The 19,339-nt window shown below is 44.3% G+C and overlaps 1 protein-coding gene across 1 annotated transcript in view; it reads right to left on the reverse strand.

The window, feature by feature from the left end:
* Positions 1 to 232: 232 nt before the first annotated feature.
* The window catches only part of frem3 (Fras1 related extracellular matrix 3), an 85,490-nt gene continuing 66,383 nt past the window's right edge, over positions 233 to 19,339 (reverse strand). The window contains 19 exon segments of the mRNA XM_007899218.2: positions 233 to 1,337; positions 2,541 to 2,687; positions 2,872 to 3,059; positions 3,688 to 3,814; positions 3,913 to 3,998; positions 4,001 to 4,046; positions 5,646 to 5,773; positions 6,002 to 6,106; positions 7,004 to 7,196; positions 7,970 to 8,301; positions 8,980 to 9,111; positions 10,331 to 10,634; positions 12,016 to 12,174; positions 12,864 to 12,994; positions 13,616 to 13,798; positions 13,902 to 14,066; positions 15,898 to 16,095; positions 16,541 to 16,750; positions 17,467 to 17,616. Of these exon segments, the coding sequence (XP_007897409.2) occupies positions 822 to 1,337; positions 2,541 to 2,687; positions 2,872 to 3,059; positions 3,688 to 3,814; positions 3,913 to 3,998; positions 4,001 to 4,046; positions 5,646 to 5,773; positions 6,002 to 6,106; positions 7,004 to 7,196; positions 7,970 to 8,301; positions 8,980 to 9,111; positions 10,331 to 10,634; positions 12,016 to 12,174; positions 12,864 to 12,994; positions 13,616 to 13,798; positions 13,902 to 14,066; positions 15,898 to 16,095; positions 16,541 to 16,750; positions 17,467 to 17,616 (3,500 nt within the window). The 3' untranslated portion in view covers positions 233 to 821.

The raw sequence follows: 19,339 nt of genomic DNA on the forward strand, positions 1-19,339 counted from the left end.
GGATTTTGGCTGTGGTTCAGTGGCAAATGTCCAGCATAAATGGGAGGGCTCAGGCAACACGCCTCACACTGGAGGCTTGCTCCTGATCCCACCAGGAAGGAAGAGGTTTTAGGAGCAATACCATTCACACAAATGCAATATAAATGCAACATCGAACATTTCCTGCCAGTCTAAGAAAATAATGAGTAGCTTTTTAAAAAAAAACGAAACTAAGCACGCAAAACAACTAAATTCTGTACAAGTGATAAAGTATTACGACGTGTTTTGATAATCCTAGGCTCAAATAACAATTAAAAAAGAAACATTACAATCCCTTGGGAAAAAAAGCACCAGGTGTGCTGGTGTAGATTGTGGCAGCAGTTTCATAGTTGTCAAAGAACACCAAGGTGCTGCCAATAAAGGGCAACACTTTGTGACTGACAGCTCAATATCATACACGCCAAACAGAAGAAACCGACTGCAACGTGTATAAAACATTAAGTGAACAATCTCACGATGCTGCAGGAGAACGTTAACTTTTGAACATAAATAACTTTCAAATTCATTGACTTGGGTCGTTCTCAGCCACCAAATGCACCTTGACAACAAGTTTAAAGGTTTCCCTACTTAAGCCTTGTGCAAATACCCCACCCAGACCGCCCCAACCCTTCCACTCCCAAGTTGTTTCCTCTCTCCCTGTGGCTCTGACTGTTTCAAGACAAGGTACTGTTGTGGGTTAAGGTTAAAGCATGGAGATTTGTCCTTTCTTTTTCTCTCCCTGCCCCGTTCATGAGTCTTTTGCATGAGGTGCGGATGGGGGGGATGATCCGCTCCCGGCTCGGTCACACCTCGGAGCTGTCGCTGCTGCAGCTCTGCCTCGTGGTTACCGTCTCGTTGCTGCCGGCTCGCTGCCCGCTCGCCGGCTGCTTCCTGCCGTCAGTGTGGTTCCTGCGCTTGAGCAGCAGGATCACGATGATGGCCAGACAAGCCAGGAGCAGCAGGCTGCCAGCTCCCCCCAACAATGGCATGAGGCTGCCTTCCGACTCTCCACTGCCAGCAGACAACAGCGGCCTCTGGTGCTGCTCACCCCTGGGTGGATAGTCCTTCTGGGCGATGGCGATTTTATCAGCCCGGTCCAGCGCTATGTGCTGGATGTTGGTACCTCTGTTCTTCTCCTTTCCAATTTCTTGGGCAACATCGGGTGCCTGGGGTGCCGCCCGACGACTGCGGCTGAGGCCTGTGGAGGACATCGAATGGTGCAGATAATCCAGGCTCCTCTTCCCAATTCCTCGGTTGGCATTTTCCTTGGAGCGCACGGTGTAGATGATGTGGATGTACCACTCACGGCCAGCTGCCACCTGGAGGGGGATTTGGAAAGATATAATTTGATTGTATCTGTCGGGGAGGGGCGGGGCGTCTAAGTTTCCAATCTCTTTTATAGGAATGTTGGAATACACAGCATTAGAAACTTCACTGTGGCCCATCCCCCAAAGCAAAAATACCCAACACGCATATCCAATAACAAACCACAGAAAATCAGCTGCAAAGAGTGAATTCAACAACTTGTCAAATTCTAGACATTCGGAACACGGATCAGCATAAATTTATTTATAAAGCTCCTTTCATGTTAAGGATGTACCGTGGTGCTTAACAATTCTGCCTTGACACCTGAGTTGGGGATGTAAGACAAGGGGGTGGGGGTGGTGGTGGATGGGGAAGATGACCGAAGGCACGGTCAAAGACATAGATCTTGAGACAGACCTTGAAAGAGGTGAAGGATGGAGTGAGTCGGAGGGACGTTCCAGAGAGTGGGGAGAAAAGGGCTGCTATTGTTCCTTAGTTCAGGAACAATGTTAATCTGTGTTTTTAAATGTGTCCTAACTTCTAAACAATGGTAACATCCATAGTGAAAACCCTGGGTGCCACCATCTGGGATTCCTCCTGGATGTTTCTGAGTGCCAAAATGGCCATTCTGAACTTATTGAGGAGACACTGGTCTAACTAGGCAAGTCATATAGTCTCTTCGAGCAAACCTTCGGTCATCTTTCACCTCCCAACCCCCTCAGTGCCCAGTCAGCAGTCAAGAGCATTGGGACTTCCTTTTGACGTAAAAGGCACTGTATAAATTTGGACTGTATAAGCCTATGGAGGCCACTTTCCGTGCTCACAACAGTGACAGAGCGCTTGCTGAAATCCACAGGGCCTAAGAACATGGGCGCTGATCTTAATAATAATAATCCTTGCATTTGATATAGCGCTTTTCACGTCGGGAGGACGTCCCAAAGCGCTTCACAGAACACACTGTAAAGTGAATTGACTGTATATTTGTGGGCGAACGCGGCAGCCAATTGCGCACAGCAATGTCCCACAAACAGTCGTAGATTGAAAATGACCAATTTAATTATTGTTTTTTTTTTGGAGGGATTATTATTAGGCTCTGTGTGGAGTAAGGAAACTTGCCCAAGGTTTCGCCCTGACCTGCCTGGAATTGAACTCAGATCTCTCATTGCAAAGCGAGTGCTCTAACCACTGAGCTACAGGACTCCATCTTAGACATTCACCTGGAAAAGGGGAGAAGATGCAAGGCTGAAGCCATCAGAGCCGGGCTGCTTGACAAGCGATAGAGCATCCGGTACATCTATAGCCAACTTGGCGTCAAAGGGAACACTACCAAACCCTGTGGCTTGGGTCTCAGGCTGGGCTTTGTCCTGCGAAGAGAGAAAACAGAACAACTCTCAGGACACACCAAGTATAGATTCAGAAATAATTATTTTGCTGCAGCAAAGAAAGACATTATGTATTGATGGACAGCTAAACTATAGCATCTTCACCTTTCGCACCCTTCCCAACCCCTCCCCCCACCACCAACCCCAATGACAGAATGATACGTACCAGAATCTTGAACCTGTATAATAAAGAAATGGAGTCAGCCAGGCAACCAAACTCATTGTTTGTTGGGTTGTATTTGGGAACATATCCATCGGCACCAGTGCACAGGAAGACCTTTTCAATGTTGCAGGTGAAAGAGTCACCCAAGTTCTGGACAGGATCCACCATAATCCGACCGTACACAAGAGAACCTGAGTGGAGTCGTAACAACACACAAATTAGGGTCGAAATCGAGTATCACTTAACTAAGTTGCAGCACATTTTGCAAACTATTGGTTCAGTGGGTTACAGCGGGTCTTACTTCTTGTATGTTGTCACACATACAAGCACATGGCCACATAGTCTCTCTTTCTTAAAAATATAGCATACAGTTAGATACACACATGCAGTCTCACGCACAACATCACACATTCTTTCACACAAACAGGCACATATACTGTCACACTCAAATATTACATACCCTATCTCACACATATACTCTGCCACATACAATTGGCAGGCTGGTGACTGTCCTCCTTGCAGGGAATGGTAAGCAGGGTCCATGCATAGAACTCTCAATGTGGGTTAGATATTCTTAAGCACAGTGATGGGTTTCTGCATGTGTTAGATGCCATTGTTAAGCGCTCTGAGACGCCGCCTAGCATGGAGGGCGCTATATAAATGCAAGTTGTTCTTGTTGTTGTTGATACTTGACTGACCAAAATGAAGTGTGCGAGTGTCGGTGGGAGTGGGTGAGAAGCAAGGAATCTATTTTAGGTCAATGTGGTTCAGTTCAGTGCAGTTGTGTCACTGGCTCTACAGTAGGAAATGCCACCAAACCTTCCGAAAAGGCAACATCCGTTCCTTCTCCGAATCCCATTGAGCCGTCAGACAACCAAAGCTCTCTCTTGGACAGCAGGACCATCTGTGTGTTGAGGCTAAACTCAGCAGCCACTGGGTCACTCACCTATTAGGAAGAGTTCAAAAACAGACAGAAGCGATGAGAGCTTTGTCAGCGAGATCACATTGTACATTAGAGGAGCTGCAGTTAGCAATGCATCCCACCTGCTGGAATCGGATATCTAGGTCAAAGGTGATGGGCTCTCGAGGATTGCAGATGATTGGCAGGCTGTATTCCTGGTTAGGGCTGCACTGCATGGGATAAGCTTCACTGTATATGTCCCCGAGTAATCCCGGACCTAGGGAAGTATGGAGCACAAAGAGATTCAGTGGGTGAAGAAAGTAATAAAATAAGCAAGTACACTTGACGAAACACCTAGTAAAGGGAGCTCAGAAAAGGCTGGAAATTGGAACAGAAATCTCTGGGTTAGCAATTGCTCCATTACTGACTTTATATCTTTGGTGCAGAGCAGCAGACCAATGTGAAAGAACAGGACCTTTAACTTTGTGGTCCTCTGACGAGGTTGGGTGGAAGGTCACCTGTCAAGATGAGCCTTGCCTTGTATCCTGCCCAGCAGTGTAAGGGAGATGCTAGAAGAGCCTCTTGCTCCCCCACTACCTCTGCGACCTCCTAACCCTATATCAGCCTGTCCACTCCCTCCACTTGGTGGCGACTGGACAGCTTCAGGTCACCCACACTTCCCGCCCCACCATTGGCGGTGGGACATTCAGCATCACTGCCCTCATACTCTGGAACACAATCCCGCAATTCATCTACATCACCCCCTCTCTTGTCTCCTTCAAGTCCCGTCTATAGACCTTTCTCTTCAACCATGGTGGCTGGAGAGGGCGGTGGGGGAAGACATTCTTGTGTCATTTTTTTCACACTCCCCACAAATCAATGCCCCATTTTATGACAATCCCAAGCCCTTTTGAGGAGTCAATTTACCACTAACTGTGGTTTTGGCCTGAAAGGTTCTTGTAACCTTCAGGACTGTGGATTCCAATTCTGCCCTCAGTTCCAATTTGACTCAACTGCCTTTGCTGAGTGCCCGTTCTTGACCACTAGATGGAACACTTCAATTAAGGAGTGGGAAACATAGGCAAGAGCTCTGAGTATTATAACAATAATAAATAAGAATAATCCTTTGGTATAGCATCTCACGTCAGGAGGATGCCTCGAAGAGCTTCATAGGATACACTGTAAATTGGAGTGAATGAGTATTTGTAAGTGACCATTTCAGTCAATTATTATAATGTCCACAAACAACTGTAAGTGAACAATCAATTTTATCTTGGGAATTGTTGGCCAAGGCACTGGGAGAAACTCCATTCTCTTGATATGGGATCTCTAACATTCACTGAACAGGCAGATGGAAGCTCGGTTTAACATCTCATCCAAAGTATGGCACCTCTGACAATGCAGTGCTGCTGCAGTATTGCTGCTGAGTGGCGGCTTAGGCTGTGAGTTCAAGGTCATGACGTGGGATGTGAACCCTCAACCTTCTGACTCAGAAGGAAGAGTGGTTGACACCTGATTTATAATTTACATGTTAGGTACATCAGTACGTTCAATTTTATATGAATATCCCACTGCTGGCATGGTCCCAGAATGTGAGCCAACATGCCCAGGCTCCTGGTAGCACTACCACTTGCACATGCACAGTTGGCTCTTTTATATAACGCAGAAAAGGTTCAGAAAAGAGCATGGGGCAGGACTGCAGACAAAGAGGGAGAGGAAGAAAATTCAAATAACAAGAAAGGAGTGAAACAAGGGACCAGACAAGTGGCATGGACTGATTTGAAATCAGAAATATGATGGGAAATACACAAGGAATTGGGGGGTGGGGAATGATAAGAAAGAAATTGGCAAGTTTGAACTGGGACTAGTGGCTTACCGCAAAGTCAGAGATGAAACTCCACTGCTGTGCTGGCTGTTTGTAGGACGGTTCACTGCGAACAAGGCTCAGAGTGAAGGTGAGGCCAGGGTGATCAGCAGACATCACCATTGAGGCCAGTGAAGTACCTGCGGCAGAGGACAGCACACCTGTTACAAGGCCAGCAGCAATTGCAAGCACATGAACATCAGAACCCACTTCAGCAGCAAGTTATTGAAGCTGTCAGTGTGTTACTGTGTTACTTTATGTCTCTAGGTGTGGCATATGTCTCATGATATTAATACCTGCAACAATTATTTTACAGATGTCATGAACTAAAATGCATTTACTTTAATTAATTAAAATGGGTTACTTACCGGGGTGAGACATGACAAACTGCCCTCGGAATCGCACTTCTGTCTTGAAGTTTACCACTAGTCGTCCCTCCTCATTGATTCTCATGCTGGTTGGGTACAAGGCACCTGCACCAAACAGTGAAACACTCTCTTTAACTTAAGAGGACAATTTACCACTTACTGAGAAACTTGTCAGTTAAGCACCGCAAGTGCTTAGTGAGGTAGATCCTAGATATTAAATGCAAACCTATCACCCCCATTCTCGCTTGCTCATTGTCTCCTTCCTCATCCACTAGCGGATCAAGTTCAAGATACTTGTTCTTACCTCTGAATCCCTCCAGTCTCGCCTCATCTAGCTCTGTGACCTGCACAACTGTACCGACCTGGCCCTTCCTTCACTCAGCAAACACAGCCTCCTTCATGTCCCCCACCCTACCCCTCACCATTATCAGCAAGTGGGCTTTCAACCTTTCTGCCCCACTCTCTATAACTCCATCCCGGAGTCCCTCTGACTGACTGCTTCACTCACCTCTTCAAGGTCTATTTCATGACCTACCTCTTCGACCACATTTTGGGCATCCTTCCCCTCTCCACCCCTCTGCTCCCACCCCCAGCTCAGATGCCCAGCCAGCACTGTTCAGCGCTTTGGGAAGTCCTCCCAACGTGAAAGACACGACATAAATGTAATTGTAAACATCTGACTACTGATCAAATTACATTTAGATAAGGTGCTGAAATACTGGAGACCCTGGCTTATCTTATACAATCACAAAGAAGGTTCATAAGGGCTCTCAGACCATTTGATCTCAATCAGGCTACATCCTCCCAGCGCCTTAGCCAATATTAAGACCTTACACCTAGAAACCATGAATATAATACTTTGAAAGCTCCTGCCTAGTTTGCTGGATGAAGAGCACACATACACTAACATTATTCGGTAGGTGACATGAAAATGAACATAAATGAGCCCAAGGTCCTGGTGCTCTGTGGTAGAGCAACCAAAGGGATTATATTCCACCTCACCTTGGAGTTCTGCTTCTGGAGGGCTGCCGACACCATCGTTCCACAGGATGGCAGTGTCGTACACAAAGGTGAGCTTCAACTCTGACGTCAGATCAAAGTGCTGCCAGCCACCCACCGCCACAGGGGAATGGAAGATGTAGGAGACGTAGAGAGGCACACGCAGGGTTACGTAAGACTGGACCAGGTTCAGAACCTGCAAATCAAGTGGTGATCACATTAGGACCTGTAAAGGGAGGGGCGGGGGGCAGGATTATTGCAGCTCAGATCACTGCCATCAGAGAATCATGTTCCTTTTTCCTCTCTGCTAATTTGCTCCCTCCACTTTTGTTGAAGGTGTCGGATTCCTTTTTTCTTTACACCAAGGTAGCCAGGCACAATCTGATACCTCGCTCAACTGGCCATTCTTCACATGCACGACTCAGAGTGATAGTTGGCACCTTTTCCATCATGAAGAGAATCACAGTTAAAGATAATATCATCCTCATCTACACAAAGGAGGAGAGGCGCGGGAAGGTGTAGCGATCAGGAGAAACCTGGCACTCTGAGGCTGGTGACAATCACAATACCTCACATTTTCCTTCACATGGTCTATTTCTCACACAAGCTGCATTCACAACCACAGGTTCTTTTGAAAGGAAAGCAGATGCTTGGAAAAAGAAGAAGCATACGGAAAGTGAGCAGGGGAGTACAACTCGGTTAGGTGGCTCATGTGGAGGAAAACCTGAGGGCTGAAATTCCATTTAATGAATGTCTATTTTGTTTTAAAATGTAAGCTCGCAAACAATTGTGGAAATTTTTGAATTCAGTATTAATTTGGAAGCCGGTTCTTTTTAAGTACAGAAATAAGCTTTCAAAATGTAGGGACTTTTGACAATCACCTTACATTTTAATACAAATAAGGATTGTTATTATTAATATTATTATTAGTACCTGATTAGCAATAAGGTATAAGGTGATTCATCTTACCTGTCCATCTGTTCCAATGTTGCCTCCACAGTCTGTTAGAAGTTCAGACATATCATAATAGCTGGTGAACTCCCAGAGACACGCTTCCAGATTGAGGTTGCGGTAAAAGCGCAGAGTGCTTGCGGAGCGCAGAGCGGTGCTGTATTGGTACGGAGAGGTTTCACCAATCACCTCGGGGTTCTTGGTTGCTTCAGTAAGGAAGCCGTAACGAGTCGTGATTTCATTATAGTCCAAAAGATTTGAGCATTTGTGATTGCCAACTCGGGTACCATCTGGGCTTAGGGTCAACTCAAAGTTGGACATTGGCCTGGTGGAGATGACAGGGAGCATGCCTGAAATATAAAATAAACTGTCGAAATGTTGTCCAAAAGTAGTATGAAATATAGGTGTCCAACTACAGACATTCAGAAATTGTACCAAAGCCTAGAGCTCAAAGGCAGCCAATTTCACAAGGGAAGTTAGGTTGCCAGACAATTTGATATTTGTGTTAACCAATTTAAGTCTATTTTGCTACATGATGGATTGCGCTGAGTTAATGGATATGAAGACAGAAACGTCATTGCATTAATCCGGACTTCCACTTTTGCGAATGAAATCGTGAGATTCCAATGACATTCAGCGAAAAATAAATCAGGAAATAAACGTGATTCCGAAGGTCTGAAAAGGCTGTTTTGCAGCTGACATCCTGCTCTCCGCCTGTTCGTTGGACTTTCCTTGGCCCAACAGAGGAGCTGATATATGTATATGTTATACATATGTGTATGAACAATCATTACCAATTTAGAGGAGATGTGTTTTTTTATACAGACATGGAATGTCGCACCTGGAACTGGTTGAGGCACAATCCATAACAGCTTTGAAGAGGCAATTAAAAAGAAAAGGGAGAATATAAAGGGGTATGAGGAAAGGGATAAACAAGTAGCACTTTCTATGTTGCAGATTTCTATGCTGCTGGTTTAAATCAAGAATAAATTGAGGGCCTGACATCACCACCGTTAAGATACACGTACCATCCATGTGCGGCATGGTCACAGTCAGCTTGATCAGGTTGGGATAGTCAGGGTCTTCTGCTCCGGTGTAGCGCAGCTTTGCAGAGAAAGGTTCCGCACCAACCACACCGGGCACTCGGGACTGGCACAGACCTGGAAGCACAACACCCAAAGCGATTCAGATCCTGAGCCAGTATATGAAGCATCTACAGAATCCTATTCTTTGCTGAAAACACAATAGACACTAATACACAAGCACAGCCTTTAGTTATTTTATTTGTTGCCCTAAAATAAATATGCTCAGTGAACCAATTTACACTCAGGAGGACATCATAATAATGGATTCCGAGGACTTTGGTCTCAGTATTATCTTTGGTCCCAACTTCCAGTCTTAGCCACAAAAACCATTGTGCCTTTAAGTATAAAATGATGCAGAATTTGGAAAATTCTTCAGGTCATCTCAATTTGGAAGATGGATTTTTTTTAAGAGCTGCAAGAAACTGCTTTCCAAAGGATATAGAATTACATAGAATTACATATAGAATTACATAGACTGTACAGCACCAAAACCAGCCATTTGGCCCAATTTATCTGTGGTGCGGGACTTATACTGTACACAAGTCTCCATCCATCCTAATCCTATCTCCCAATCCCCCTCCCATACCTCTCTAATCTCTTCTCTTCCCTCATTCATGGATTGATGTGGGCACAGTTCTGAACTTCTCATTTCAGCACATTTCAGGTATTTGCCCCCGTTTGCTTTTAAATAACCTCAATATTAAATTATGCATTTGCCGCAGAGGAGCTATGCACACATGTTTTTAGTGTTTAGCAGTGATGTTGTTGGATGAGGGGTTCAACTCAATAGGTTCTGACTTTGGTTTAGCAGAGTTGGAAATGGATTGTCCTTAGCAACCAGAAAATGTGGGTGTAACTGGTAGCACCACTCATGTGCTTTGTGCAATGTTCACCAATGTACATTCAGGAGGAATTTATAATAATGGACTATTATGAGGTCGTGAGGAATACAGTTTCTGGTAGATCACATCATTTGAAGGCTTAAAAAGTGTGAAAAAATTAGTATTACAGCTCCCGATCCCCGAGCCAGAATTACAATTTCCAATCCATGAGTTGCAATTGCACCTTTACACCAAGACCAAATTTACTCCCCGCTACCGATTAATGCTGGAAAATGTAATCTTTCAAAAGGAAATTCCATTAAAACAGGTCAATAGGTCACTGTTGTTGGCAAACAACAGGTGGTAATATGCCGTTAACATAAACACACTGAGTAATGAGAAAGAGGGGAATCCTGGAGATCACAAGCTGGTCTGCAATGTAAGGAGTGTTATTTTTGTGCCTGGCTGCTCACCATCCTGTTTGCTGATAGTAACAATAGGACTAAGAAGCTCCAGACCGGCCTCTCCATTAGCAGTGAATGCACGGGCCGCACACTGCACCCGGGAGCCTGCCTGGAAGTAGATAGAGTCCAGAGTGATGGTCTTTGTGCTGCTGAAGAACGTGTTAGAGTCCACTTCACGCATGGGGCTGGTCACACCATCCAGGCCGCTCGGAGCACTGACCAGCCAGCGATACTGGGAGAGTGTATCATTGATATTCTCTGCAGTGCAGATGGACCCAGTTTTATCAAAGTCTGAGTACTTGGGATTGCAGGCCTGCCAACGGAGAAAGAAATTCGTTACCACTATCATTAGCCACCATAAATAATGCCATAAAGAACAACCAAAATGAAGTGATAGGAAGCGATATGGAGCTGATGATGTGGGACGTGAATATCTGTGATCACTGTTAACTAAAATCCAATGAAAACCACCAACCAATTCTGTCTTCATAATTACAACAGCCTGGGAATTAGACTGGAACTGTGACTCCTCTGTGAGAAAGTATCAATCCTCGAGCATTAACATCGTTCACACAGGTCCCGAGCTGAGTAAGACAGTTGGGGAAATCATCCCTCATCCACACCCAGAGAACAAGGACTCACCAGAACTCAACTAAGATGAAATCCTGGGTTGGAGCCAGGTGGGCAGTGTGACATATATGGAGCTCCCTGCAGGAGATCACTTTATAACCATGGGCACTTCACCTGGTGCAGCTTTACGTTTGCGAAAAGGGCAGCACAAGTGGCACTTTGAATCATTTTTTTTGACAGCCAGTGTCTGACACTTGGTGATGGGTTTCCAAAAAAGGCTGATCCAAAGTCCCATTTACACTGCCCTTTTGCAACAAGCACTTTTTATTTCACCATGATATTGCCTTAGCCTTAGCGTGTAAGACTATGTTGTCTTGAAATTTAAGACTGTGTAAAATATTAAACTAATATTTTATTATGAGCAAGAGATTGGGATTAGAATACTTTTAGTGGTTCACGCAGTGAAAAAAGGGCTAAAATTCCACCTAATCATTGCCCAAAAAACGATAGTTTGTTTTAAGATTTAAGCTTTGCTTAAATTTAAGATTTAATTTACTTATGGAAAACTCTTAAATTTAGCCGAGTTGTGGAAGACGGGACTTTAAGAACTTCAGAAAACTGGCTTGCTTATTAAAAAAATGGCTGCCACGTTTCACCCACAAAATACACAGTGAATCCACTTTACAATATATTCTGTGAAACGCTTTGAGCCATCTTAACGACACGATAAGGCACAATATGAAATGCAAGGATTGTTACAAGACAGAATTCAAAACTTTTCAACACAATTGAGGCATGATCAGAAATGTTAAGGCAACACGGTCTGACAAACTGAATCTTGGTAGAATTTATAAAAAACTAATTTGGTATATGGTCACATCGTGTCATTGAGACATCCCAATACACTTCACAAGATGCACTGTAAAGTGTAGTGACTGTATCCTTTTGGGCAAACATGGCAGCCAATTTGTGTACAGCAACAGCCGAGGAGTGATTTTATTTGGGGGATTGTTGGTCAAGACACGGACAGAACTCCCTTCGGGCCTAGAGGGCAGTTTCTGATTCCCTTTCTCTATCGCATTTTCAATAACGATGGCACCAAACACAATCTCAGTAGCTCTTACCGTCACACAGGTAACGGGGTAGCCCGTGGGTGGATGTGGTGAGTCTTTCACTTTGGCAGTATCGTCGTACAGCAGGAGCGAGGCCACCTGAGGGACTGCTGGAAAGGTGACATCTGCCACACTGTCCATTTCTTCAATGTACACAATCGCTTTGCTCATCTGAGAGAAAAAACAGTCGCTATCACCCAACAAAAGACACACGGACGTGACCCTCACAGCAACTGCTCCACTGGTATCTTAAGATAAAGTGAAGGACATGTTTCATTCTACAAATAAAACAAAACCTGCAGACGCTTGTAATCTAATACAAACTCAGAGAATACCAGAAATGTGCAACCAGTCAATCAACGTCTGCAAAGACATGGACAGGTTAATGTCTCAGCACGATGCATGAGGAGATCAAGAAAATGCAGGTAAATGACACTCGGCCTCCCCAACTCCTCCCCCCATAGGCTGCAGATCATCCAGTACTTTGCAGTGCATGTCCTCTCCCGCACCAGGCTCCGTGACCCTATCACCCCCATCCTCTGGTTTCCCATCACACAGAGGATACAGTTCAAGATCCGAGTCCTCACTTTCAAAGCCCTCCATGGCCTTGCTCCCTCCTACCTCTGCGACCTCACACACAGTGTGTGTGGGGGTGGGGATGCAGTTTGGCTGTGACGTATACCAATAGAAGGCAAAAAGGAAATTCAAGAGTCAGGAGAGGCGGAAGGGAGAAAAATTGGAGGAGATAAAAAAAGTTACAACAGGACTATTTTTTGGGTAGAAAATATGACCCTTTGCTGTCAGTGATTAGGAATAACGGGTGTGGGGATGTTTATCCACTGTGAGGAGTGAAGTAGTACCTGGGTTTCAGCCACCATGTTCTCATCAGGCTTCAGGTGGACAGTGAAAGCTTCTCTCATCTCCCGCTCTCCGTCGTACATAACTTCGATCTCTATCACATGCTCACTTTCACCTTCTTTAAACTCGATATCTAGAAAATGTCACAGAAATGTTATTCCCTTTCTAAACAAATTGGCACTAAATCCTTATCCTCGGGTTTGTTACCGATCTGTAGCGGCCATATTATTAAAAATAGGAATCCTCACATTTGGTATAGCACGACAAGGGGTGCATGGGCAGAATAAGGAAGAATTTGCATATTTATAGGACTTTTTTGCATCGAAACCTCAAACACCTTCAGAAGTAATTATTCTCAGTCTCTTTGCTCCAGTGCACAGAGTGATGAGGAGAATAGCAAATTACCACCGCTTGGACATGGTCAACCTTCTAACGCGGAGGCGAGAGTGCTAATCTTCTGACTCAGAGGCAAGGTCTCTAACTTATAGATACTGTACGTAGCATCATTCTGTACCTCACCTTCAGACCTATCTGCAGATGATCCCCAGATCTTAAACAACAGAGGAAAGATTCCTTCACATCAGAAAGAAATACTTCCTATAGAGCACAAAATAACCCATCCCATCACTGTCCACACTTTTGGAGCAAGAGGACAGGACCAGATGAGTTCTGGAAGGACTGAGACGTATAAAGGATGCGAAAAGGGTTAGGCGATCCTATGTAGCTTCCCAATGTTTATCAGCAGTAGACTCACCTTCAGAGAGCGGGTTATAGTCTTCACCAGAGGTGGCTGAGCCATCTTTGGTGTGAACTCGTACAATGGAGACTTTTGATGCATCGCCCAGACGCAGCACTGGGATTATCACAACCGCCACCTCACCCGGTTCTTGAGGCTCCTGAATGCTGTATTTTGTTTCAGAGAATTTTATGATGGGCTCTATTAAAAAAAATGAAAGGTGACGTTACATTTCTCTCTTTAATGTGTTATTCGCTTTCAGAAATCTGCCAAGTTCTATTGATCCGTTAGGTTGTGAACCTACTATCTCCTTCATCTGTGATCTTTATCAGTGTTTCGTTCTGTTCTCCCACAGAAGCACCGAACAGCGACTGACTATTGGCGGATCCGAGTACCAGACGGAACTCTTCCTCTTCCTCATAAATGGTATCATCCACAAGAGTGACGATGCAGGGCTTCTCAATCTCCCCTGGGTAACAAGCAAAAGGCATCAGTCAAATCTCAGTGTCAAACATCCCTGACATTACACAAAACACAGCCTTGGTAATATTTAAGTAACCCCAGTTTAAGGTTTGAGCAGAACATTGCTGAGGAGAATCCCAGCATTATTAATAATAATAATAATCCTTGCATTTGGTATAGCACCTTTCACGTTGGAAGGATGTCCGAAAGTGCTTCACAAGATATATTGTGAAGTGGAGTGATTGTGTTTTGCGGCACCAATTGCGCATAGCAATGTCCCACAAACTCTTTAACATCCACCTGAACAGGCAGTCGGGACCTTGGTTTTACGTCTCATCCAAAGGATGGCACCTCCAACAACGCAGCAAACCCCCAGTATTGCATTGGTGTGTCATCTTCGATGATCTGATTCCAAATCCCAAGATGGGGCTTGAACCCACAACCTTCTTACCCAGGAGTGAGAGATGCTACCAATGAGCCAGGCTGACTTTGCAGCTGTTTGAGTCTCAAGGCATCAGAAATGAGCTGCAATACAAATCCGCAGGGATCACTTGATCTTACAGCAAAATGGAAACTTAAGAGCCCTGTTGGGAAAATACAGTGTAAATGATGTCCCAGAGTTGAGGTCCCGTAACTTGATGTGACATACATGAGGTTCTCTAATGGAGGTGCACTGTATATCCTGAGGTGCTTGTTCCTGCTTTTCCAACAAGTGTTTTTTACCTCCTCCAGTGTATTTACATGATCAGACAAGGAGTACTGTACTGCTTAAGTAACAGGAGATGCAAATTGGAAATACCCACTGATAAGCGCATCCTCTTCCATAAAGAGCATGATGCATTGCTGACAGGTGTCAATGGCAAAAATATAATCCCCCAAAGTGAATTAAAAGCCCTCAAAAGGAATGAAGCCGGGCATGTTACAGGCAGCAGTGAGCAATGTAACCCAATCTCAGGGTGCAGATGTCAGTTGTAAAACACTTAAAAGTTTTTGCCGACTCCCCAACCCTTAGGCCTTTAACCATCCATGTCCCTATCATAGCAATTATGATGGTTACAGACATGGTTACAGATATCCGTCCATTTCTTTTTTGTCCACTTTAAGTCTTATTTCTTTTGCTCACGTGCAGTTCCATACAGTTGAAAGTGTCAGGAGCACCACCTCCAAAGACTCAAGGCCTGAAATTCCACCTAGATTTAGCTGGTGAGACCATTTAGTTTTTAAATTTAAGATCGGACAAATTCTTCCTACAAATCTTAACTTTGAAGCTGGTTTTAATAATAATAATCCTTGCATTTGATATAGCGCTTTTCACGTCGGGAGGACGTCCCAAAGCGCTTCACAGAACACACTGTAAAGTAAATTGACTGTATATTTGTGGGCGGACGCGGCAGCCAATTGCGCACAGCAATGTCCCACAAACAGTCGTAGATTGAAAATGACCAATTTTATTATTATTTTTGGTTTTGGAGGGATTATTATTAGGCGTGTGGAGTAAGGAAACTTGCCCAAGGTTTTGCCCTGCCTGGAATTGAACTTAGGTCTCTCGCTTGCAAAGCGAGTGCTCTAACCACTGAGCTACGGGACTCCACATTCATTTCATTTGAATTGCAAGCGAAGCAACTTCGATGATGTTGTCTTGTAATGGGAACTTCCTGAAGTAAGCATGTGCCATCAACATCTCTGCAACGAGTAAAGAGGAACTTCCATAAACCTTCATTAAACATTGAATGGGGAGCGGGGAAGAACCCACTGCCCATAACCTTATGACATGAATTGTACTGGACCAAATTCCCACAGTTTGAAGGAGCTTCCTCATGTCAAGGTCGATTGCTTACCAGGCAGGAAAGTTATGATGGAATCATCGGTGTTCGGCCTTTCCTCGTAATCACTCATGACTTCGGCTGTGCCCTGGCGTGTGTAACAGCGTACCGTGGACTTGTAGCTGATGTCACCGCTGCGGTAAACCAGAGCGGTGATTTGACCAGCCTGTTCACTCCCGGCATAGTGAGCGTCCCTGAACTGCGCCTTAGGCACTGTGAACGCACAAGAAAAAGGAAGAGGTCACCTGCTTTGCCACATTAACTTTGAGAGTCGACCAACCGCCCGATTCAGATCCTCCCCCTCTCCCCCTTCCACTCCACACTCCCCCCACAGAGGTCTTTCTGGTTATAATAATACTTACATGTGGTATTGTGCCTTTCACATAAGGAGGATGTCTCAAACCGCCTCACAGGATTTACTGTGGAGTGTTTGTGTATTTGTGGGTGAACGCAGCAATCATTTTGCGCACAGCAATGTCCCGCGTGAAGTGAATGACCAATTTTATTTTGGGGGAATTGCTAACCAGCAAACCGGGAGAAACGCCCTTCTCTTTTCGAATACTGCCATGGGATCTTTTAACATCCACACGAACAGGCGGACCGGACCGCAATTTCATGTCTCATCTGAAGGACAGCAGCTCCTACAAAACAAACTTACGGTCAGAAATTGAGTCGTTGATAGTGACAGCCGTCTTGCTGGGTTCCCCGAGCACTGAGTTCATGGGCATGCGTAGCACCAACTCAAAGGTCTCCGGTCCCTCCAGGATAGGCTGACCCAGGTCATCCAGCACCGTGACCCGGAATGTTTGCATGGTGACACCCGGCGCAAAGTCCAGGTTTCGGCTGATTCCAACATAGTCCACACCAGCTTGAGAAAGAGAGGAAAAAAAACACATTGTTTCATAACCTTCCAGTATGGCATCATCTGCTCTCCTTCAAACGGTTACAAACATAGAAATTCTACCTGGGTCTAAGAGATCCACACCGTTTTCTTAGCATTTCACAGCACCCAGAATTTGGAAAAAATCTCAATTTTGAAGTTGGCTTCCACTTAATATGCAAACTCCTACAAAATATAGACTTCATTTTAAAGCTAGTTTCTCATAAGGTTCCCTTAAGATCTCACAAGTGTAAATAATAACTATTGTTATCATTTAATTATAATGGAATCTGGACCATTGGTGACCAATTTGAAAAAAAGGAATTCAGAAATAACAATAACAAATTCTGCAAGAACTCGTGTTTGATTCCTCTAACCCATGGGAACTCAGCTTGGACACCCATCTGCTGAGGACCCTGGGAGCCTCTGCCTGTAATCCAGCATCACAAAAATTAGAAATAAGAACCCCATTCCACACAGACACACACACACACACAGCAGCAGCATTCAGCCTGAGACACATTCAGGTCTCTGCAAATTATGCAACTTGTGAATCCTTTTATGAATCGATAAATTAGACCACACTGATACCCTGGAGGACACACCGCAAGGAGCAATTGCGGCTACAAACTGAGTATGGAAATTGTAATCTGCTTATTAAAAAAAATCTTAGTTGCTGATTTGAGGGGGTGCCTTTGACATACCTTCCGCTGACATGGGTTCTGTTTTGCGAGAACGCACAGTGACAGTCGCAGTCTTCGATAGGTCTGTTCCTGTCCTCCAGACCCGCACCTCCACATAGCCAGCACTCTCCTCCACCTGATACTCCATGTCTCCAAAGTAGAAAGCAGGTTCTGTGCAGAGTAATTAAACAGCATCGGTGATTAAAATGTAGCTAAATGGATTCAAGGGATATAATTATACTAATCCTTACATTTTGTATAGCTCCGTTCACAACGGGTCTCAAACATGATGACACAGAAAGGATCAGCACAGAAAGCAAGCGCTTTGGGACGTCCTCCCGACGTGAAAAGCGCTATATCAAATGCAAGGATAAAAAAAAAGCCACCATGGCTTTCATCATGGCTGTAGCATTGCTACCTCAGGTTTTTTTTTAGCCATCTTTTTATTAATCCAACTTCAACTGTCCAGCTCTTTCCCTTAATGATTTTCCCTCTCAAGTTTTTCTTTTGGAATGATTCAATTGATTCATCCACAATAAGCAATGGTAATAAATTCCACACCCTAACACTCCTCTGCACAAGGAAATTAATTTCTTATTGAAGTTTGGATGCAAAGCCCCATTGGGACTAATACTTTGGACTGTTTCTGGTTGAGGTCCAAAGTGGGTCCTTCCAGTTGAAACCAATCCAAGCACCTTGCATTCCTTTATAATAGGGTTCTGTAACGCTGAGAAGACACAGGTGAATAAGAATGGTTTTTGTGAATGTGATGCCCTGAAGGCAGTAGCACCCATCCTGAAGCTGACAAGGGAGTGGCCGTCCTATTGGGTGTCACAGATTGTGCCACAACAAAAAGAAATGGTTCAAAGAGACAACAAAGCCACATCTCCCAGCCACTGGCTGGCAACAAAGAAAATAAGCTTCTATTAAGAGACATCCCAATGATCTCTGGAGGCGAGGTTGCATGCAATATTCTAATTATCTCTGCAAATTTATAGAGAAAATTTATTTTTAGTTTGTTTATCAACTTAGGAATTAAAATGCAGTGTTTCTAGGCTATCAAAATGGAGTACCATTTTAATTCAACAAGATAAGAATGGGTGTGGATGATTGTAAAGCGACATTGCTTCCCAGCTATCAGGGTGCGCTTAGAAAACATACGTTTTTTGATGCAGAGACACTGTCTGTATTTATAACCCACACAGATTTGAAAGCAATGGCTATATCTCTGATGGCAGTTTGAGGTGTGATGATCCTGTTGCCTGTTGTATAAGGGACAGCCTTGAGCAGTTCAGAATAAAACACTGGGAGTGAAGGGGATGATGGCTGTCAAGAATGCCTCTGTGGACACCACAATGTCTTATAATAATAAATAATAATCCCTCCAAAAACAAAACACAATAATAAGTTGGTCATTTTCAATCCGCAACTGTTTGTGGGGCACTGCTGTGCACAATTGGCTGCCGCGTTTCGCCGACAAATATACAGTCAATTCACTTTATAGTCTATTCTGTGAAGCACTTTGAGATGTCTCGAAGACGTGAAAAGCACCATATCAAATGCAAGGATTATTATTATTATTAATCTTTGCATTGGATACAGCACCTTATCACGTCCCCAAGGTGTCTCAAAATGCTTCACAGGATTTTAACNAAAAAAGGACAAATGGCCTTGAAAGCACAGCCCATTCCTGAGGCTACTATCGGCTTGAAATTCCAGCTATTGTTAGCCTGTGAGCCTTTTTATTTTCAAATGTATTTTTGCGAAGAACTGTGGGACGGGACATTTGTTGAATTCAATCTTAAATTTGGAAGCTGATTTTCTCATACCTTAAACAGATAGAGCTTCCAAACTGAATTCAAGAATTACCAACAATTTAAATTTTAGGACACAA

This window comes from Callorhinchus milii, unplaced genomic scaffold, assembly GCF_018977255.1.
Source record: "Callorhinchus milii isolate IMCB2004 unplaced genomic scaffold, IMCB_Cmil_1.0 Scaffold1, whole genome shotgun sequence".
NCBI lineage: Eukaryota > Metazoa > Chordata > Chondrichthyes > Chimaeriformes > Callorhinchidae > Callorhinchus > Callorhinchus milii.